This window comes from Centropristis striata, chromosome 23 (genome assembly GCF_030273125.1).
Source record: "Centropristis striata isolate RG_2023a ecotype Rhode Island chromosome 23, C.striata_1.0, whole genome shotgun sequence".
Taxonomy (NCBI): domain Eukaryota; kingdom Metazoa; phylum Chordata; class Actinopteri; order Perciformes; family Serranidae; genus Centropristis; species Centropristis striata.
The window spans coordinates 12,715,522-12,739,721 of NC_081539.1; the positions used below are offsets into that span (position 1 = coordinate 12,715,522).

Here is a 24,200-nt window from a genome sequence, read left to right on the forward strand (position 1 = left end):
ATGTGACGCCTGCAGGCTGTCGCTACAACAACGCGTGGATTAGTCATGGAGGCCGTGTGGCGCCCCTCACCTGGTAGTCCAGCATCAGCAGCAGGGTGCAGCGCACGCTCACGTCTCCCGGCCGTTTCACCTGGAAGCCGTCTGTCTCCTGAGTGGTGGGCGTGCGGTGCCACTGAAGAGCAAAGCATCACACGTTAACTACACACTGAGCGAGGAGGGTTTTCTTAGTTTCACACTTCATTATGTGTTTGCTTCACACTGTTAATCACAATTGCAAATTATTTCCTGCTTTTAAGGCCTTGAAAACCAATTTTTTTCTAAATCAAATTCTTATTTTGAGGCCACATAGCAGAATTTCAGGAGCAGGGCCACACCTCAACAATGCCACTTCTGACCTGGCTTTGTATTAGAGCCGACTTTTACCAACTTTAATTTTCCAAAAGAATATTATTTTATTTATTTAATGGGTACCCGAAGAGGATTATTTTTGGTTTGAGAAAAGAGACTCATTTTTTGTTTTTGGTTATTTGAACTATGGGTTGGTTATTGGGCACTAAACTGTATAATACACTGCACTGAATTGCAAATTCTGTCGTGTGTGTTTTGGGTTTCTAGGTCTCCTTTGAAAAATGGTCATACACTGTTTCTGGTTTCTAATAGGACCATGCAAGGGTAGGCATGGGTCCTGTGTAGGTTTGACTGATTAAAATACACAAAAATAACTCTGACTGGCACCCCGGAACTGTCAAATCGCAAAGTTGGCTGATTTTATCGGCCTATCAAAGGCCGTATCAGTGTATATGCTGTCTCATATGTGCTGACTTTTTTTTCTAAGACCATTGTTTTCTTCAATTTCTTGTTCATTTTAATGAACTGATTTCTAGCCATTTCCCATGTTTTTTCTTGATAATAACCAAAATCATTATCAAGAAAATCATGGAAAATGTAGAGATATCAGTTGTTAAATTAAACTCTTATGAACTATTTTTGTAAATGTACCATTTGTTGTATCAGGCATTAAAATGACAAGAAACTGAAGAAAACAAGGATGGTCTAATATTTTTTTCCATGACTGTATAACTGAATGACAATAGAGTCTGTCGAAGTGTGTTAGTGTTACTTTTTTATTATTATTTTTAAATAGTCAGCGATTGACTGAAATTGAATAACAATGATGTTTCCTTAGCTATTCATTTTGCTCCTATTTATTCTTTATTTTCTCAATTATTTGCTGAGTCAGTGTAAGTCATTGTTTGTATATTAATGTAGAACAATGTTAAATATTATTTAATAAAGTTTTATGTTTGAGAAAGTAGCTCTCTGGGTACATTTGCAGAATGGTGGAAAATCTCGCAATCCACATAAAAAAAAGGTCTATTTTTATTCCAGCCAAAAAAATTTACTCAATCGGCGACTATATTGGTTACTGATGTATTTCCGCCTCTAAAATCAGTATTAGTGTTGCTCTCAAACATCCCATATCAGTCGGGCTCTACTTTATAAACCCCCCTAACCCTCTTCTCCTCTGTGCTGCAGTAAACTCTCTACCGAAGCTCCTCGAGAACTCAGACGACAAGCGATAAATAATGAGCGACTCCCCGTCTCACACATCAATCATCTGTCATCAATAAATCATTGTAACTCATTCTGTTAATGGGTGGTCCTCGCTAGTGAAATAAACATACAATTACAAAATATACATTATTATATAATTAAACATATGAATCATATATTTTCAGTATAAAATAAACTCTGCTTCAACATTCACACATTACTCATCATTGTCACATATGAACTCTGTATGCTGTATATAATGAAAACATTTTCTTATAATAATAATAATAATACATTTTGCTAGCAAAGCACCTGTTAAAACATTGTTAGAAAGCGCTTCGAATAAAAAACGAATCCAGTAAAATGACAATATAATAAAAGCATGATAAAAAAAGAACATTAAAGTAAAAATTAACTAAAACAAAAGCATGCAATATAATACAAATAATTGATTATTAGACACAGGCAGAAATTAATGTTAAGTAAAAAAAGAGAGAGAATTAAAGGGGGGCAGAGATGTGTATATAGATATAAGCATATAAAGTACATAAACCTAATTTTTGTAGCCTATATAAAGCTATTTATTACATTATCATCCAATATTTATCCATTCGACATGCATCCTTTGCACTGCTTGTATTGGTTTAAAATCTTAATTTGTTCCATACTTTTCTTTATGACCAAAATACCTGCTAAAATAATTACATTTCCTCAGAAAATATATAGTAATATATTACATTATCATCCAATATTTATCCATTCAACATGCATCCTTTGCACTATTATTTCTTCAAAATAAAAGACATTTGTAGAAGTATTAATATTTTTCTTGATGACCAAAATACCTGCTAAAATAATGACATTTCCTCAGCTGTACTTGGTGTTAAACTGCAAATGTTAGCATGCCAATATGCAAAAAAACGGAAACAGTGAACATGTTAATCATTATATCCGCTTAACATTAGTGTTATTGTTAGGATGTTAGCATGCTAAAGTTAGTCTTGTTGAGTGTTAAACTCTAAAATAATACCTAACAATGTTTCTCTCTGAACTTTAACTTTGTCTTTTAATATGCAGTGTTATAGAGAAATGTCGAAGATTTGAAAGTTTTCAGAGGCTCTAAGGAACCTGCAGACTCTTTGAAGCAGGAGATTCGGCACAATTAACAAATTGTGCAAAGAAGTTATTGGAGTGCACCTGTATCTAGCCTTGATGCTGACTCAGACTGAATAGTCTGTGCTTTGGCAAACTCAGTGTGCTGAGAAACACAGATAGCAAAAGGTGAACCATGCAGCTAAATGCTATCACACTCAAGATCTCACTGCTAACGCAGACTTGGAGTTAAATAACAGAAAAGCTTAATATCAGCCCGTCAAAATACAAATATTTCCATAAAATGTTGTGTTTTTAGTCTTTGTGTTGTAAGAACCTTCTCTGAATTTGACTGCAGATAAAATGCCTTTTCTGTTTTCTCTTAACTGCTAAGAAACTGAAAAGAAAAGCACTTTAAGCACCATCTTCAGTATAGTGGATTGCAGTAAGTTGGCATGCAAAACAGCGTAATGTTTACCTCCAACCAATGGCTGAATTAGAACAGATTAAGTACTGATTGTACCTCAAGGTAGAGAAAATTTTCTTTTGATGGAAAATCATTCAAAGCGATGCACCTGAGTGCCTCGCCAAAATACCCCTGTTAAAAGCAGGAACCTTGACAAGTCATAAATTTCACTTTGGAACTCCTAAAGTGGGTTTTTTAAGTCAATACATTTGTGAAGACACAAAGTGAAGGGCAGCTAATGATTGTTTTTAATAAGTGAGCACTTGTTTTCTTTTAGCACTCACACCTGCGTGTTAAAACAACCTTGCAATGCTGAAAAAAGAAAAAAAAGAAGAAAAAGCCTCTCCTTTCTGTTGTTATACAAAATCAAATTATTAAAAAAAAGAAGAGAGGGTCCAGTCCACTCTTTCAGCCTATTTTTTTTTTTTAAAGGAGCAGGTTAGTTGGGGTGATTGCACCTTAAATCCTTGCAAAATAACAATTTTCAGTGAATGTCTCCCCTCTGCATGTTGAAAAGGAACTGATTCAACCATTTTAGCCGCGTACAAAAGCTTTATTACTAATGGACGTGATCTCCAGATGAAAGCGCTGACCTACCAAGTGATAAACAAGTTGTCTAAAAACTAAAATTGAAGCTACAGTGAAGGGACACTTTAAAATATCTGCTTCAAGAGACGTCTCATCCGGCAGCATAAGTTAAATCAGCTGTGTGGCTGCAGGACAGGTGTGTAATTGAACTGAGCCATCGTTAATGCAATTAGCTCCACCTGTGACATATCTGTCAAAATCTGCTTACCAGCACCTCTAAAGCCCACTTATTAACATGTTTATGTTGTTTAATTTTCTGGCTGTGGCTTCATATTTAACAAATAATAAAATATAATAACAAAATATAAGAAGCAATAAATAAATTCATTAAAAATACCATATAAAACACCTATAAAATATAAAAACATGAGAAAAATAAATATAAAAAGCAATAAATAAATCCACTAAAAAACAGCAAATATAAAAATACCTATAAAATATAAAAGCATGAGAAAATTAAATATAAAAATCAATAAATAAATCCACTAAAAAACAGCAACTATAAAAAAACCTATAAAATATGAAAACATGAGAAAATTAGATATAAAAAGCAATAAATAAATCCACTAAAAAAACAGCAAATATAAAAAAAACCTATAAAATATAAAAACATAAGAAAATTAAATATAAAAAAAGCAATGAATACATCCATTAAAAGACAGTAATGATATAGACATAAAATATAATAATATGTGCTGTTTTAATATATTTATTTATACCTCTTATATGTTGTTATTATATATTACTTAATTTTGTACTTTTACTTAAGCAAGGGATCTGAATACTTCTTCCATCACTGCCTTTCAAGGCTACTATGTAAAGTATTTACAACTAAAAATACACATATTTTAGTTGATTCCTTCTTTAGGTGGATATCAGCATTTTATCCGCATATTCATATTTTAATATAAAAGCTTCTGTGCTGAAGCCGAAATGTGTTACTCTCAAAATAATTACAGATTTTACAACAATACCTACCCAGATTGTTTGTTATTTGCAGCTGAAAATATATAAACAACTCAAAAAGGCGTGAATGCTACATGTTGAAAAGTTGACCCTAAACTGCAGAGCTGGTTTTTTAAGGCTGAATAAAATGAACAATGTATGAAAGATGTTGAGTATTTTAAGTTTTGCTGATAAGCAGACACTTAAGTGTATTGCTGGCTGATTAATGCTGATAATGTATGAAAGATGTGGAACGTTATGAGGTCTGAATGGAGTTTGTAGCCGAAAGTATGAACAAGTAGAGAAGACTTGGAAAAAACTGGAAAAGGTCTAAATCCTGTGTGTCACATGAATTACATAGAAATTAAGTTGAAGCTCACCTTTCAACTTCTGCTTCCCAGTCAATAATTATTAGTCCAATCACAAAAATATTACTATCATGATAGAGAAATGACTCTGCCTAACGTATTGATTGAATTACATTTTTTCATTGTGGTCCAAAATGTGAGAACAGGAGCAGGTTAGAAAAGTGGCACATTCTGCTTTTCTCCAGACATTTCTGCTCTAAGTTTCCATGGAAGTCAATGAGGCAGTTCATGGTCACTCCTGTCTCTTTCATGCCTTCAGTGCCAAATGTGAAGCAAAATGAAGCAAGCAAAGTCTGTTTGCTTCTGTAGATACATTGTATGGAAGAGTACATATTTTCCTATGTTTTGAATCTGAAATGATGTCTGAAGAGTGAAAAATGTGGGAAAGAGAGAAAATTTAGGTTAATTTTTAAAGAATATTTTAAGCTGACCCACTCTAACTCTAAACATTCCGTCCAATACACACTAATGTAAAAATCTGAGAAGGGCTTTTTTTTTTTTACAAAGCCTCAAAGGAAGTCCAATATTTTAAGAATTATAACTAGGATTTGAAAGTCGAACAACACCCAGAATGTATGAAAGATGTGGAGCGTTTTAAAGTTTGAATGGGGTTTCTAGCTGAAAGAATGAATGAGTAGATACGAGTTCAAAAGGCATGAAAAACTTGGTGTGAATGCTAAAAATTCTCAACATTCTTTCCATTCATTCAATTTTTCCCCAGAAAATGAAACATTTCAGAAAGTATAAAAGGTATGGATGATAAAAGCAATATCAATAATGTTCTAATTCAGCTGAACGTTCCTACATTGAAACATGTGGAAGGAGTTAAATGGCAAACAAAGAGGAGGAATAATCCAAAAGTAAGAAAGAAAGAAAGAAATAAAAGAGAGTATGTCGTGCTACAACAATTGATGACATTCATTCATTCCAAAAACAGTTCAAAAATTCTGAAATCATTTTGCAAGAGGAGGTAAAAGGTTGATCAGATAGCTCACTTCTAAAATGAGCCTCTTCCTCTGTGAACAGAGTGCAGCCGCCGTGTTTGAACTGACCTCAACCAGGTGGTTGTCAGGACCGTAGAGGTCTTTGTCCAGCTCAATCACCAGGCTCTTAAAAAACGAAGAGAACTTCTTCTTCTGCTTCCCCGCCTGTCAAAAAGGGGACAGACACAGGTGGTCAATTAATGTCTAAAATGAGACGCACAAATGCAAAAGCAAACATTAGTCGCTGTGTCTGTGCTTATAGCAACGATAAAAACCCACAAGAGGCCGAGTGAGATCAGACGGAAAGTGAGAAACTAGACATTCTCAGGGTCCACTTCCTCCGAGCTCAACCAGAAATATTTGTGGTTTGTGAAACCTAAATGCTTCCTACCGCTGTGAGATGACGGCCTTAACCCGGACTGCTAAGAACATCAGAGCTTTTTTGAAGCTTACAGTCCAGAACAAATGTAAGATCCTGCTGCTTTTCAAGCTGCATCTACAGTCTCTCTAAACAGCCTCCATAACATCAGTCATTCGTTTTATATCCCGAGCCAGCTGAGATCTTTCTGTCCCAAGTTGTTTGAAGACATCATTAGAGAGTGCGACTGCTGGCCAACAACGACCCAGAGCGGCACACTTTCATACTAAATGGGAAGATTATGATCTTGGTTATTTTTTAGAGGACAAGCAGCTATTTAATGACATAGTACTACACAGAAATTGTATTTTTTATATACATACACTTTTAATATGGTTATGATTTAGGTTTAAACCATGCACTTTGTATTTTAGATGTGCAAAACTCACATCATCCAGCAACTTCCCCTCTACTCGCAGTTCCCACGATGCAATGCTGCCATCTGAGTCATCAGCGTCGGGTCGGGCAGGGTTGAAGGTGTTGGATATGTAAAGCCTCAGTTTACGCTTCTGCTGCTGACACAAGGGCACATAAAAATACCACAAATTAAACGGGCGCTTCACAAAATCTTAAATTTAAATTTGATTAGTTCAAATAAGATAAGGTATGAGGTTTAATGATGCCAGTGTAGGAAAATTCACTTGTTGCAGCAGCTGAAGAATCAAAAAAGCGGAGGGAAAACAAGATAAAAAGACAAAAAAATTAAATATATACAGGATAAAAACAAGCTATAAATAGGATGAAAACAAAAATAGAAATTAATGAAATAGAAATACAATTTAATAGCTATATACAAGATAAAGACAAGACTAAAATAAAACAAAATAGCTATATACACTATATACAGGATAAAAACAAGACAAAAATACAAATCCAATAAAAAATAAAAAGTAAAATAAAACAGCAATATGGAGTTAATACATAATAAAAACAAGGCAAAAATACACAAATAATAAAATAGAAATAAAATAATAATACCAGCTATATATACTTACAGTTTTTCTCAGTCGCTTTGGTACATTTCTCAGATCAGAACTGAAATTCTCAAAACTACCTGTTCAATCTTCACATCATTGTGTCACTTGTGCACATCAAAAAAGCAGTTTCTCATTTCTTTGAGCAAGTTGCAAATGCTTTGGTACATCCATGCAAATGATTATGTACAATTCTCTTCTGTTTCCTACATTATCAATTGCTTATGTCATGTTGATCAAAATGTATTATCATGGGTCTCTGTTGAATAGTCTCACCACCCACAACATTTAGGCATTAGTTCATAGCATAAGTCTTTACATGCAAAATGGTTGAACATGTTGTCATTACATGTCAAGCATATTTCTATACATTTCCATGAGACTTTTTTTCTAAGTCTGTCCTGAATTGGTAAATTGCTCCCAGGTGAATCTTGACTTTCTCAAACGAATCAATCAACTGGCAAGTATATACGTATATAGCCGGAGCACAACACAGTGTTACAATTTCTGAAAATGGACGGACAAGGAATTGGACGAGGTCAACAGCCAGCGAGAAGAAGAAGAAGAGGAGTGAGGCTACGGACTTGGGAGGCAAAATAGAGGCACATGTACAGTTTTCCCTAAGGAGATTGTCCTATGTTTACATTTCTACTTTTGTTTTTGTTTTTTCTTTGTGCTATGCAGTGCTGTCTTTTCTTTTCTTTATCAGGAAAAAAAATAAAAGCGTAAATGTGAATCTTGTCCAGTCTCTTTCAAACTCCACATACACTAAGGTGTAACCTACAATTTACAATAATTGTCATCAAAACTTTAGCCATAGTTTACATCAGAACATCCCTCCAGAGTACACTGTTATATTGACAACATGACTAAGCAATTTGACTGTCTTATCCGTACACAATGACACAAGGACTTGTCATTCTGATGCACTGACATGTTCATAGTTTTGAGAGATGAACTAAGGATTTTGAGCAAGAGAGTGGCTTTTGCAGGTCATCCATGGTGTTTTGCTATTTGTACAAATTGTTTTGAGAAATGCACTTACTGTTTTGCAAATGTCGAGCATGATTTGAGAATTGTACCAAAGCGACTGAGAAAAACTGTAATACAAGATAATCTATACACTATATACAAGATAAAAAAATAAATACAAATAAAATATCTATATATATACTATGCACAAGATAAAAAGGAAGATAAAGTAAATTAAATCAAAATAAATTTGCAATAAACTATAGGGAGATACAACGATAAAGAAAATAGCTTAATACACCTTCTACTTACAGATATTTCTATGATCGATAATTGTAAATTGTAATACATATGCATTGTACTCGAGGATTAGAAAAATACACAGCACAAAAATGATTGCAAAATGCTTTATTATAACAAGAAAAATCTAATGTTGAGATGAAAGAACATTTTTTTTAAATCCTCTTTTAAATTGTACCTTAGTTATTAACATTTTTAAGACTTACTGAGGTGCAGAAACGACACCTTGAGGTGCTGATTATTTGTCCTTACCTTCATTGGTCTCTTCAGAGCTTCCTGAATGTCCACACGTTTGCGCATGATGGTCTGGTCCAGTTTACGCTCAAACGCCAGCAGATCCATGTAGGCCTGAGACTCAGGGACCAGCTCACGGATCTGCACGGAGGGAAGACAATATCACGTTAAAAAAAAGATGAAAAAGTTGATGGGGCTCGTTGCATCATTTTATACTAATTTCCCACAACTTTAGCAAGACATATTCACTTCTTTTTGTTTTTTTAGAAAAGGTAATGACAACCTCATTTAAAATATTTAGCACACCTACTTAGATAGATAGATAGATAGATAGATAGATAGATAGACAGACAGACAGACAGACAGACAGACAGAGAGACAGAGAGATAGATAGATAGATAGATAGATAGATAGATAGATAGATAGATAGATAGATAGATAGATAGATAGATAGATAGATAGATAGATAGATAGATAGATATAGAATAAAACACACATTGAACATTCACTATACATACATTGAAATTCAACTTAACCTATAAATAATTAACCTATGATAAAACTATATTCAAATGAAAATTCTGGCTAAAATATTAAACATTTGCAACATTTGAGATACTGGACTTTAACTGGGAAATTAAACATTGCAAATAATGTGCAGATAAATTTAACATTTCCAAATATGACCAGGAAAAAATAGTGCAAAAAATAGTGCAGAAGGAAATGATTGTGCAAAAGATTGTCTTCCTGGTGGTCTTTTTGGCCTGCTGCAGGAAGGGTGCCCACTCTTTGTTTTCACATATAAATCACCCTGGAGGACTGCAGCTGAAATGCCTCTAATTTGACTCAAAGCAGGGACTCTTGTTGTATACCATTCCACATCTCTTTCTCCCCTGACAGGGTTCGTACGGCTTTTTTTAAGAGTCAAATTCTAGCACTTTTCAAGGTACCTAAACCAAAGATTTCCAGACTCTCAAAGCCTTTTTCATCACATAAAAATAGTTACTAATGCAATTGCGAAACATAAAGTTTGCTGCAGGATTCCTTTATACTCAGAGCTGTCAATGTACAGGTTATTATCACTTTGCAGCTGTTCATTAGAGGTGGGGGAAAAAATCGATGTAGCATAGTATTGTAATATTTTGCGTGGCAATATTATATTGATTCATGGCCGGCGAGTATCAATATTTAGTGCTTATTTAGCATCAGTATTTTGCCCCTTTTCCATAGCAGGCTCACTTTTAGGAATATACTGGAGATACTGGTATCAAATGAAACTATCTATCTAAGGAATCTAAAGGCTCCATGTGCGTCAGAATATCATGTTGGGAAGTTGTTGAAATAATACTGCAAAGTTTGGCTTTTTTTATGTTCATTCAAAAAAATTCAAAGCAGTGAAGCTAAAGTTGAGGAAAGTTTGAGAAAATGCTGCAGTTGTTGTTGCCATACATGTTTGATATTAGTTCAGTTCAGTTTGACTGAATACTTTGTTGGTCAGTCTGTGGGTTTGATTCTCATTGTGGAGAAATAAAAAGACTAAAGTGAGATGAATAGACTGAGAATTTTCTCCTTTTTGACAAAACAATTCTTGATTTAATTTAATTCAATTCAATTTAATTTTGTGGACACAAATTGCAGTTAAACAGTTAAATCACAACATATTCTATCGCAATACTTACTCTATCACAATAATATTGTATCGTGATTCAAGTATCTGGATAAAATAGTATCATGGGGCCTCTGGTGATTCACACCTCTACTGTTCATATTTCTATACTTTGTATGTTTTGTCTGGTGTAAGACCCCAGGAGAACAAACAAATATGACGGCATAATTGTTAAAATATTTTTGGATTGGTTGTGTCGATCAGATCTGTCAAACTGATCCATGAAAGAGCTGGCATGGCTGCAGGTTTTCATTCCAACCAAGCAGGAGCACGCCAGACTCCACTCATCCAATAAGGTGTGCTCTTGCTTGGTTGGAACAAAAACCTGCAGCCCCTTGGCCCTTTCCTGGATCAGTTTGACACCTCTGGTGTAGATAAAACGCCAGATTATGTTGAAAATCAAGCATTTTTAAAAGACATCATTCAAATGTAAGCATATTTCTAATCTTGATTTGCCAAACTTTCAAAATTTTGCATTTTCCAAACGTTTAAGCTTTTGTACAGACCCTGCCTTATCTTGTCAGGATCTAATACCCAGGAATACTCACATTCACCGGACATAAAGCAAGTTTGAGGAGACTAAGGACACCTTGTGGTCCCATAAAAACTTAATTAGATTACAAAAAACTCAAATTATTGCAGTATCAGGAGTAGAATAAATTGAGTGCAACATTTCCTCTATATGAGACTTATTTTTCTCCCAAACTGCAGCCCAGCTCACCATTAATACTGCGGTCCGCACCGTTCTGGGGGACACTGGGGGATAGAAATGAGATGCAGAGTGTGCAGCCAACCAGCCAGGACTCAGACATTACCATACCGATGAAAGTCCTCGGAGCATCAAGGGCTGCTGCTTACTTACCAAACTGTGTGCGCACACACACACACACACACACACACAGACACACACACACACACTCTCCTTCTCCTTCTCCTCCCTCCCTCTTCTTCCCTCTTTCATGTTTCTTTCTAAATGGCTGCCTTCATTGTTCCCTCTCATTCCTTCTCTATCTCCATCTCGCTGCCTTTCACCGGGGCCGAGGTGCCGAGCAGACGGAGGAGTGTGGCAGACATTCCCTGTCCCTGACTCATTATTGTGGAGTGGCGCCCCAGCCATGCCTGCTGCTATCTCTCTGTCTGGGTTATGTTAGGGGATAAGACCTGAGCCAAGACGCTCCAGACCTTCGTAGTTTTCAGTGTGAAAGCTTTCTGTGTGCCGGGTCCAGGATGTGGTGAGGTGACGGCGTGGCACGGGGCCGAAAACTGAGAAATAAACCTCAGTCGGCACATACTCACCTGTGGCAATGATTCCTTTTCGGTTCTACTTGTGGTTGCGCTTCTGCCATGCCATATCCTGCTGAATTTAAATCAATGAGCCACCATCAAAATAACAGCGAAACCCTAAAAACAAAACCCTAAAACCTCCTGATCGCTCCCCTCATCCTCTCTCCCTCTCTCTCTCTCTCTCTCCTCATTTGGAAATAACACATAATCATCTGGCCCTCTGCGCCTTCCAAGAACCCCTGACATCAAAAACCAACCAGGATTTTTCTCTTCTGCACACAAAAGATAAAAACACACACACACAGACATTAAAAAAACCCACAAAGGTAAAAATATGCAGCCTCACCCTTTGCGGAAGAATCTTGTCTGCCATTTTCCTTCTCTTAGCACTAGAGAGAGGGAGAGAAAGACAGAGAGAAAGAGGAAAAAGAGAGCATGTTACTATGGTGACTGATAGCGTAGCACCCAGGCCATCTGCTAAAATGCTGGGCCATATCCAGCACCCCAGCATCCCAGCTGTGTGTGTGTCTGTGTGTGTGTGTGTGCTCATGTGTGTGTGGTGTCTGAAATGCAGCGATCCACCTGGAGAACGAGAGCCTGTAACAGCCAAAAAAGTGTCACGTCGCACACCTTTTACTTTACATGTATTCAGTGCGCGCGCACACACACACACACACACACACACACACATACACACACACACACTCTGCAGAATCACTGGGGTCGGTGCAGCCAGACTCGGATGGTGCCACAATTTGCTTTTAAAGAAGAAAGGAGAAGGTTTGTGTGTGTGTGTGTGTGTGTGTGTGTGTGTGTGTGTGCAGATATTTTCATTCATGGATTCCTGGTGTTACCTGCTTTCTGTTTACCAAAAAAACCAACATGTTTTCTAATCTTATACTTACCAGGGAGGAGCAGAGAACAATAAGACAACATGTGCCAAGTTGGTGCCTTTGTCAGAACTTTCTTATTTGGTGACATTGATTAGAAAAAAAACCAACACTACAGCTTCCTTCGCAGCTCAAAAAAATTCCTAAAAATATTGAATCTGTGCACACCTGTGATGTGTAAATTCATGCAAGTGCTCTGTTGTTGGTGCCTGCAGAACGACTCTGCCTGTGGAACACCTGGATGCACTACACTGCAAAAAGAGCAATTAAAAAAAAGTCTCAGTAATTTATTTTAGGATGATTTAATTATATTTTTTTCTCATCAAAGATAGATACTCGTGTAGAGTTGGGAGTTGCACCGAAGGGTGTAAAGAAGCAAAATAATTTGTGACATTCTGTTGTCCTGTTTTACAATATTAACTCTTAAATTGAGCTAAAGTTATATACAATCTACTTTAAAGAACCATTATTGTGAACTTGTCAAGTTTCACAGCTTTAGCAAGTCTTTTTGTTTGTCTTTTTGAGATTAAGATGAGAAGATTGATACTATTCTCATATCTGTCTGCTAAATACAAGGCAACAGCCAGCAGGGGATTACCTTAGCTTAGCATAAAGAAAGGAAACAGAGGGAAACAGCTAGCTAACCTACTGGCTATCAGTCTGGTGAAGATTTTTGTTGGGTATTGGTGAAGCTAGTAGATATGCAATAATTTATATTTTTAAATGCTGCATAGCACTTCTTATCCTTTTATTTATATCCTTATTAACAAGAATTGAGCAAAATTTAAGCTTAATCAAGGGCTTAACAAATGCAGTTTCTGACAACTTACAACAGTTCATAAGTAACTATTCTGCAGCTCTGAATCAGCTGGAGCAAGCAGCACTTGATTGGTGCCACTGTAAGAAGTTAACTGTTCCTCAGTGTGGATGCTAACATTGTTATAGTTATGGATGGTGGTTAACTGGCTGCTAGCTTCATATTTAGCATGCAGGCACGATAGTGTATTGATCTCCCCATTCAACTCTTTGCAAAAAAGGGAATAAGTGCATTTTACAAAATGTTGAACGACACTAGGGGTTGGAATAGACATAAAAATACAGGGAACTCTATATATTGGTGTACAGGTTCATCAAATAAATTAGAATATCATAGAAAAGTTTATTTATGTCAGTAATTCAATTCAAAAAGTGGAAATAACACGTTATATAGATAAATTACACACAGAATGAAACATTTCATGTCTTAATTTATTATATAAAATTCAGTGTCTCAAAAAAATGGAATATTACAAAAGACCAATTTTAAAAAGTATGTTTAATATGGCCTCTGAAAAGTATGTCCATCTATATGACTCAATACTTAGTTGGGGCTATTTGACCTGAACTACTGTAAATGGACTTTTCCATCATATTCTAATGTATTGAGATGCACCTGTATATGGTGTATATCATCATATCACCCAACCATAATTGATGGTGGACATTTTATTAAGGTTACATAATATATTTTCCTGTTTGTAGAAGGGGATTTTTTTTATTATTTTTTTGCAGTGTAGAGAAATTTCCAATCCCAGAGCACTGCAACGGTCTGTGAAGCAGTATGTTACATCAGCATGCCAAATACTGAAACAAGCCTGCTGCAGGGAGAATTGAAATATCCGGGGGTGCATTGCAAAGGGAAAACACAAACCTGCATCATTTAAAGGGGGTTTGAGATTTGATTATGTTTCTGTTTCTGGCTGAAACAAACTGTTCCCATCATGCCATGCTCCAATCCAAAGCATGCACCACTACATTTTAGGGGGTCAACTTTGCGGCCTGAACGTATGGTTGGCCAAAACAGCTCATTCAGGGAGTGCTGAGCTCAGGTGAAAAGCTAAATAGGCCAGAGTCATCAAACGGAAGAAAACGGACATGCAGCAGAATAAACTCCTACTTTGATCCGAGCGTGGGATCTGATTGGGGCTCTCTCATGTCCATCTGCCTCGCCGGCATCTCATTGGCTCCCGGGAATCCGACCGGCTTCCTAAGAATTGGTGAGGATTCGAAGGTTGTCCGATTAGAGTCGTGGTACGATGTCAGAGGGGGAACACCTGGTGGTTCTGGCTGTTTGTGTGTGTTGGATGTGTGTTAAGTTCAAGGGTCTGTTAGTAGGTGCAAAATCTAAGACTCAGACAAGGGCAGGCACTGGGATGGGCGTGTAACTGCGTGCATGCACGCACAAAGTGCAGCAGAAGGAGGAGCTGGGAGGCGTCCTGCTCGTCTGAGGGACACGCTCATTCAACAAAGTTTCTCTGTGAACCAAAACAATCATGCTTCACACACATGGACAGACAATACACTGACGACGGACACGCTGTGAACTTGTGTGTCAAAGGAAAACAGGCAGTGTGCAAGTTCAGCTCTGGACTGCATGTATGGATGTTGCATTGATGAAGTAATGTGCAGATGAAGACAGCATGCATGCTACTCTCACCCTCTCACTCATTTCTCCAAATTAAATCGCAAACCTTGAAGCATTTCCATTGTAGAGCACCCTAAACCAGCTGACAAAGCAAAGAAAAGCCTGCTTCATTATCGCATGAAGCTCACAATGTCCCCAAGCAACCCTGAGGGTCCTATACCAAGCTTCATGAGCAGCAAGGAATGTTTTAAGGTTACTTCAAGGATTAAGACCAACAAAAAAAGCAAAGATCAATGTTCAGAGTAAAACTGCAATTTCTTAGTCGATTAATTGCTCCTATTTCCTCTGTTTAATCATTTTTTAATGCTTTTTTTAATGCTGAAAGACTAATTTTTCAAGAAAAGTAGAAGCACATCTCTGTAATCACAAAATTTCAAGTGGTGATTTTGCATAATTCTTTGAGTAGAAACTTTTACAGACACGTTGATTAAATCAATTAACTCTAACTAAAAAAATTCTTTGTCGAGGACAGCCCTAGTTCAGCGGTTATAAAAGATCAGGGCTTTATAAATAATTCAGTGCTCATCAGAAATACAAAATAAATTGGAATTGAAATTGAAAAAGAAAAAAAAATCCCTGACATGTGAACCAAACTATGAGAGCAGATAAATGAGGCTGGTTTCTCAAGAACAAAGGAGCAAATCGTTAAAGAGTAACTTATCACGAGGTAAAAATGTTGTTTTTGCCAAACTGTGGTGGTGTACCTTGGTGTTGTTGTTTGGTTTGGTTCAACAGTTTGTAATAAAGCTTTCATCCAGAGGAGGAACCAGGGACAACGGTCTTCATCTTGGTATTAAGTTGCTCAATGAGTAATAAAACATGTAAGAAAAAACAACAGGCGACTGAAGCCCTTTCACATATGCAACAACCCTGAACTTATCTAGACTTCATGTGATGGAGAAAAATATCTGAATCAGTTGGACCGGACAATAAACAGACTTCACCCTGCCAGCTCCGTGGTTCAAAGCCTGTTTAATTTCTGATTTTTGAATAGAGCGGGTCATTGACTGGAGAATTAACAGCGAGCGAGTAGGCATGAAACAGGAAGAATAATAAATATTAAGGGTCAAAAAGAAGGTTAATGTGCATGAAGATGAAAATATCTAACGGGAGAAACGACACGATTTGGGAACTACTTTCACATGTCGCTTGTTTGTGACTAAATTACAAACCAGCTACAAAAAGTAAACACTGTGATTTCTGCAGAGTATCTTTAACTACTATGGCCGTTTGGAAGTAACCTTCCAACTCGAGCATCTACAACGTTAATGATCAATTAATTGATTCATTGCTATGTTTTTATACATACTACAGTTTCAGTTCAGTGAGTACTGACACATAGTCAGAGATAAAATAAAAAAATACACAGATCGATTAAAAATTCCATGTGATCGACCAAATAATTAATGATCATTAATCTATTATTGATTAATTATACTCCATCCCTAAAACAAAGTATTTCCAATCTCCTGCTGTGTACTACATGTGTGAAAGTGCAAGTCCGGACAGTATCCTGACCTGATTCTCCGGACTTTATCTGAAGTTCATATGAAAAAATAGCTTAAGAAGTGGTCAGTTTAGTGGCTGCCATGTTTAAAGGGATTCCCAGATTTGACAGAAATCTCGTAACAATTGCAGAACAGTTCCGTGGCAAGCTCAAGGTCCTAAACTGCAACTCAAGAAGTATTACACCCTCAACCTTCAGATTCATAAAAACAATAATACATAACTGCCTGGCATAAAAAACAATCTGAACTTTAGGTCGTATAAAAAGGAGCTTAGAGACCTGAACCCACTGACAATAAATAACTCTGTTAAGCACTTCATTTCACTCACCAGTGCAGCTGGGAAATAATGCATTTTCGTAAACCGGAAATCTGACCTCCCTCCCTCACAAAGACACCGGATCAATACACATCTTACTGTGCTCCAGAGAAGATCCTGAACAATGTAAGGAAGATGTTTAGAAAGATGTGAAGAGACTTTATAGAGGCTTAACCTTGACTCATACTCCATTACATAATTTAAAACGCAAAAACCTATTTAACCTTTTTAACATGCTAAAATAAATATTTTTTCCAATGTGCAATATCTGTAAAAATGCAGAGTACTTTCAGGAAAACACACAAACACGAAAATAATATATTAATAATAAATGCCAAATAGCAGAAATGTATGAATAGAATGTGTATAAGATGTATCTATATGTCTTAATTTATTTTCTTATTCTGTTTTTCATACCTATGTGTCTGTATCTGGAGCTGCTGTTCTTCTAGCTGTTTCATTCATACATGTCATTGCAGAGTCTGAAATATTTCAGGTATACCCTTTTTAAAAAAATATATATATATTATTCACTTATTTTGCTATTTTATTTGGATTATTTGTCCGTCTGAGCCCTCACCATGTACGATATTGACATCTATTCCACAAGATATTGTGCTGCTTGTTGTTATGTTTCTTCTAAAAATAAAAAAGTCAATGAAATTAAATCATTAAAAAAAAAGAAGGGACATTTTTCTTGTATGAATATTATTATAGTAATATTATTATTATTAGTTATCCAGTTTTCTTTCCGCATATTTTGTTGTTTTCATCAATATTGTTAAAGTAAAATTGGTTATGCAGAAACAGTGTGCTCTGTCTTAATTTCACTATTTAAAAAAATATTTAAAAAGATGCTCAAATTACAAGATTTTTGATGCATTTCAAACTCATTTCTGCAAAGTAGTATGACAAACATCTGAACTTTTATGGCCAGAATGATGCTGTAATATGTTTGACTTTTTTTCTCAATTTTGTGAAAACATTTTAAGGCACACATGAGATAAACTGCTTTAACATTTACCGTTTTAAAATGAACCCTCCTGAGAATCGCCTGCTATGACACACATTTATCACAAAGGTTAAAGCCTCGACATTAAACTATATGCTTTAACTTATTGTGAAATGTTTTCAATTAACATACTGAGAAAATAATATTAATTAATATGTTTTACAAGTACCACACGTGGTGTAAAAAGTCCTTCCCCCGCCAGCTGCCTGTGAGTTACGTGCTGCTTCCTACAGTTAACAAAACAATTTCCGTACTTGGGGAAAATAAATAAGTAGTATATAAATGTTATTCTAAGGACACAAGGTTGAGTATTCATAGTGCTTTATGCAAAGCGAACCGGAATGAAATCCTATTTTTAGCAGCAGCTTTGCGTAGGACAGCGCTGTGTCGCTGGGACCATAAGGGCTCAATGACACTGCAAACACAGGTGGCCCGCCCTCAGCTGGCAGCGTCGTGGGGTCTGAGTCGAGCCGGAGCGCCAGAGGACACACACACACACACACACACACACACACACAAACACACCCTCTCTTCTCGACAGAGCAGCAGAGAGGCTGAGACACCTGGACCGGGTCACCCTGGACCATCGATCAGACCCTCGGCAGCCAGCCGGGGCCGCTCGGGGGGTTGAGGCCTCGACGCAGGACAACATTTCCCCTGACCTGTTCGACAAGCCCGCTTAATTGTAAGTGGATCAATCGTGCTGCAGATACTGAGAGAATGAAACGGAGAGAGACAGAGGTCCACTGAGTGCGCATATTGATCCTCTTCCTAATGACCATACCTGCCACATACTCGTCTCCTCCATCCACTCTGTGTGTGTGTGTGTGTGTGTCTGGGATACTGATGTTCAGATCCTTTGTCAAATAGCAAACAATAGATCACACTATAAGGAGTACTCGAGCCTGCAGACAGCAGCGTGGACGCCACACAGATGAGACCAAACGAGACGACAACAAAGACGCGTGAAGAGTGAACGAGAGGAGAAACGTTAAGTCACAGCGTGAGGAGTGGATGCACAGAGCGGTGAGCAAGGCAAAGGATGCAACAAATAATGAGAGGCAGTTGGGGAGAGAATCGAAAAAAAGGTTGGAATGAAAAGCTTAAAGGGGGCATACAAAGGCTGTGGTTTCACTTCTCAGCAATGTGGTTTTTGAGATCGGATTTTAGGAGATCAAGAGTGGAAATGGTCGTTTAGTACAGGTGTGTCCACGGTGGTGGTCTTCTAGCAAAAGGCTACAAGTTATAATCATTCTCTTTTTATCAATCCACGGTTGTTTAAAATGTAGAAAAATAGGTAAACTGTAGAGGTGGAGAAAAAAATCGATACAGCATAGTAAAGCGATATTTTGGGTGGTAATATTACATCGATTCATGGACCCCAAGTATCGATATTTAGCGCCAGCAGGTCGTCAGTATTTTCACCGTTTCTGTTTTTTTGGGTGGCTGTAGTGGGCTTATTTTTAGGAATATACTGGAGACACTGGTATCACATTAAACGGAAGATGTAAGGAATCTATAGGCACCATGCATCAGGACCTCATGTCGGGAAGATGTCAAAATAACACTGCAAAGTTATATGTTTTTATGTTTTATGTTTGACTCATTGTGGAGAAATAAAAAGGCTGAAGTGAAAAAAAGACTTTTAGCTCTTTTCTCTTATTTGACAAAAGAATTCTTGATTGAATTTAATTTTGTGGATACAAAATGCTGCAAAGAAATGCATCTTGATCATTAAACTCAACATTAAATCTATTCAAAGAAATTCTGAATGAAACACTACAAGCAGGAAAGTGCACTTATAATTTAAAAAATAAGGGGGTTGTGTTTCTTCACTTTAGTAGCTCTTTTATTTCATCTTACCCTTATTTCTCGGTACTCTGTCTTCTGATCATGTTTGTTAAATTATGAAATAGGGAAAAACGGGCATCATAACTTCAATTGGTTTTGGTCTAAAAAAAGTCTGAAACCTGGAGAAATTCAATTTACATTGACAGAAAACAGAACAAAATTAAAGAATCTTCACATTTCTGCAAATATTTTGTCACTTGTTTCACCATTTTGGTCCAGACTGAAATATAATAAGTATTAGGTGCATTCCAATTAAATTTTGTACAAACATTCATGCCAAGAAGCTTATCCTTCATGGCTATTTTTGTATTAGCCAGGAGTTGTTTAATCCAGTCTACGGTTTTAACAGCAGGAATGTGTATATGTAGAAATATTTTGATGCTGGTGCTGGTATAATACGTATGTTTCAGGAGCACATTCATGACTATACATTTATTTTCTTTATCATAAAAACATAAACTTCTCAAATCCCCTGTGTTGAATGTCGTCTTAACACAAAGCAGCAGTTTGAGAGTGTTTTCCTAATTTTAGATTTTATGTCATTCAGGCAAATGATTACTTTAATCTGGGTTTGTTTGATCAGAAAATAAGTTAAAACCACATAGAATCTGACAAAGAATTTCATACTAGCTTTTGGTATTTGGTGCGATTGGGGCTAAAAGATATTGTGGTTCGATGCCCAGCTCTTACTACATCGCCTGCACATGATTCACGACCATTTCCATGTTTGGTTTTGAGGATCTTGTGCCAAAACTAGTAAAGTTCAAAGTGTAACCCCAGCCTCTTCATGATCTCAACCATTCCACACAAAAAGCAGACAAATAAGGAGTCCTATACGGAGCCGTGCAGTGTTTAGGTAGTGGTTGAGAGGTCGGCTGGTATCAGACTCACTTTCTGGCCCGGCTCTGGACGGCCTGCTGCTGCTGCTGCTGCTGTTGCTGCTGCTGCTGCTGCTGGACCTGCTGGGAGGGGGCAGGCCTCTTACGGCTGGGCTCCATCACCGGGGTGGGCAGGCCGGGCCGCACCGCCGGGCTCCCTCCGTACGGGGGGCCGGGGGGGCCCATGGGAGCTCCCTGGTGGGGCATCCTCGCTCCAGACGGCATGCCAGGACGCTGGGGAGAGGAGACATGGAGAGAGGACGTGTCACATACATGTAGAAAAACATCTCCCCTGTGTTTTCTGATTAATTACAATCACTAATTAGTTCTAAAAATACAGGGAAAGGAAACGTTGGATCAATCAAACTTTCATGCATTTCCTTCTGATAGATTCGAGGTGAACACAGGAGAGGAACATTTTATGTGACAAAATCACAAAGTCAGAGCTGAAACACAAGACTTTTTCATACTGCGTTTCTGCAAAAGTGCCGTAACGAGCTCTGCTGTCATTTCACCTTAGGACATTCATACTATAGGTGGGGGAAAATACTATCGATATGGCATAGTATCGCAATATTTTGCATGGCAAAATTATATTTCGATTCATAGCCGCCAAGTATCGATATTTAGCGTTCTGACCCTTAGTATTTTCACCGTTTTTGTTTTTTTCTGAAGGCCGCATCACGTTTCAGAATATACTGGAGATACTGGTATCAACTAGAAGTAACTAGATCTAATGAATCTGATGCACCATGTGATTGAATTTAATTTTGTGGACACAAAATGCAGTTAAACAGTCAAATCGCAACACATTGTATTGCAAAATGCCTTAAATCGCAATAATATCATATCGTGACTCAAGTATCGGGATAAAATCGTATCGTGGGGCTGATTCACACCTCTAATTCATACTGATACCCCAATGTCGTAATATCCATTCACATTGCAATCCGGCATTGCAGGAAAGAAGTGGGAGGAGATGGTAGTGCTGTGTAACAGAGCAGCAGCAGTATGTGTACAGTAACTGAAAATTGCACTTGTTTTACCTGAGTTGGACTCAGTACCTTCTTGTATGTATAATGTGTGCATTGCCTATTTTTTTTCTTTTCAGCTGTTTTTATTATATGTTGCCATGTATTGTCACTGTCATTTTAATCTGTAACTTGCAACCAATCTTGGCCCGGTCTCCCTCAAAAAAGAGATTTCAATCTCAAGGGACTTCCTGGTAAAATAAAGGTTAAATGGAAAACAAAACAAACGAGTGGATTCAAAACAATGATGGTGGTAGAACTGTTCGTCGTGCTGTTTCTCTCTGTAGAGATTCTACAAACTCGAGCAAAGTTGTTCTGCATTTTGCTGAATATGATTCGATTACTGCCGGAGTCAAGTGAGAGGCGTGTTTCTGATGATACGGTCCACTTCCTTTCTTATTACCCGATTGTTTGTCACACAAATAATGTACGTCACATATTTTTCCATCCTGCCTGATTGAAGACAAAACGTCAAATATCCTCTCCTGAAACAGAAGTCAGAAGTAATAACCAAACTGTGTTGATCTCTGTCATCAACTTCCCTCTGAAGTACTGACTTAAAAAACCATGCCAGTTTTTGTGTGACGATGATCGGCCAAGTAAAACCGGAGATAACGTCAAATATATTTAGTAAAAATATATAAAACTAGATGTTCTCTTCATTGTACGTCTTATATGTTATATTTGCAACCTGTGTTCACATTTGCAACATTTCAAATTCTTCATTGAACATGATTTTATATTGTTGTAGTAAGTAAAAAAAAGCTTTTATGTGTTTTTTTTTGTGTGTTAAAAGTGATTATAAAAACAAATCTGGTAGTGGTGGTGAAGTTGTGCTGAAAAAAGTACCAAACACAGCATGGTAAACATATTTTTGTGGTGAAAAGTGATTAAAAAAATGGCTAAAATAGCCCAAAACTCCATAAGGTTAAAAAAATAAATTGTGGTGTCTTTTGTGTCTTTTGTGACCAGAGAGTCCGCTAACTTTTCTAACATTTTGTAACCTCTGTTAATCTTTTAGTAATCAAACAACAGCTAAGCTGGTAAACATGAACACACTCTGAGCAACTCTGTGACGTCAATTTACACAATTTCTGTTTTGAATCTTTTCCATCTGGGGCTGCAGACATGAAAGAAACCGTGTGGGGAAAAGCTTTAAAAGATGCGCAATCCAATACGGAATTTGTTTGTGTTAGATAGTCGCCGTTAGGGACCAACATGAAATATGGAGCATGTACTTTAGGAAACTTTTGAGCCCTAAAAGTGTCAGTGAAATCAATCTGCCAGCGGTGAGACATACAGTCATTTGAGCTGAAGCCAGCAGTTGAAAACTGATACTAGAGCAGAGATCTGTCTTATTCTGTCTTGTTTAAAGATGACTAATGCTGGTTTTTCAGTAAATGGACCGAGAAAAAGCAGCATTGTTTTGTTTCTATCTCATTTTCTCTCTTGGTCTGTTGAACGCTTTTAACAAAAAACTGGTTTAACAGCTGAAAAATAGACTAAAGGAAGGTTTTTTTTTTAAAAGCTATTTCTCTCTCTCACAAACACACACACACACACACAGCTCTTAAACAATGCAAACAGTGTCAGAGCCCACAGTATCACACTCCCGTTTTGACGTCTGGGAACAACTGGGGAACTCTCACCTGTGCTTGTCACTCCCATTGCGACAGCTGCGTCCCTCCTGCCTCACTTTATTGTCTGAAACCAAATTGGAGTTTGTGTGATAAAAAAAAAAAAATCCTCTGGATCCTTTGAACCACAGCTCAGACCCCTGACTGTGGTAAAGCTGTTTGTCTGCTTATATAATACAATTTATTCCTTTGAATGCAGCACTGTTGAAAAAAAAATAAATCACTTCCTTTACTTAAATAAAAGTAGCAATACTGCAATGTAAAATGATTCATCCTTTCTAAAAGTCCTGCACTGACTGAAGTAAAATATTACTTTAGTACTAAAGTATTTGCAGCATAATGTACTTAAAAATACATTTAAATCCTTCTGAAATGCAAAATGTTGTAAAAAAAAATGCCCGAACTGAAGCTTTTATTTGACTTAAATACCTTTAATATTTCAGGTGATACTACGGTTGGGCAAAAAAAAATCTAGATTTTTTTTTAAAAGCTGGGGAACAATTCATGATACAGCTATTTTTTTTCCCTGCAAAACCTACCAAGAAAACTAAAACATGATTGAATCATCAGACTTTTTATGTGTGTTTGGGCAAAGGAATTGAAAAATAATAATAAAAGCTTTCACTTGCAAGGATCAGAACATAAAGTGCTGTGCAAATGTCATGAATTTGCAGTAAGACAGTTCTGCCGCAATATGGCGATAGATATAATTCCTATTCTATATTTTTCTACATCCTTGAAATTATATATATCGTCATAATGCCCAGCC

At 37.0% G+C, this 24,200-nt stretch overlaps 1 protein-coding gene across 4 annotated transcripts in view; it reads right to left on the reverse strand.

Moving 5' to 3' along the window:
- The window catches only part of smarcd3b (SWI/SNF related, matrix associated, actin dependent regulator of chromatin, subfamily d, member 3b), a 43,382-nt gene that overhangs the window by 10,249 nt on the left and 8,933 nt on the right, over positions 1-24,200 (reverse strand). The window contains exons 2-7 of one of the 4 annotated variants that reach the window (XM_059327362.1): positions 20,777-20,997; positions 12,191-12,233; positions 8,913-9,035; positions 6,804-6,926; positions 6,009-6,161; positions 71-172 (exon numbers count right to left, since the gene is read on the reverse strand). In XM_059327362.1, coding sequence (XP_059183345.1) covers positions 71-172; positions 6,009-6,161; positions 6,804-6,926; positions 8,913-9,035; positions 12,191-12,233; positions 20,777-20,997 — 765 coding nt within the window. Of the gene's footprint in view, positions 1-70; positions 173-6,008; positions 6,162-6,803; positions 6,930-8,912; positions 9,036-12,190; positions 12,234-20,776; positions 20,998-24,200 lie in introns of all 4 variants that reach the window. The other 3 variants (XM_059327365.1, XM_059327361.1, XM_059327364.1) reach the window with 3 other exon arrangements.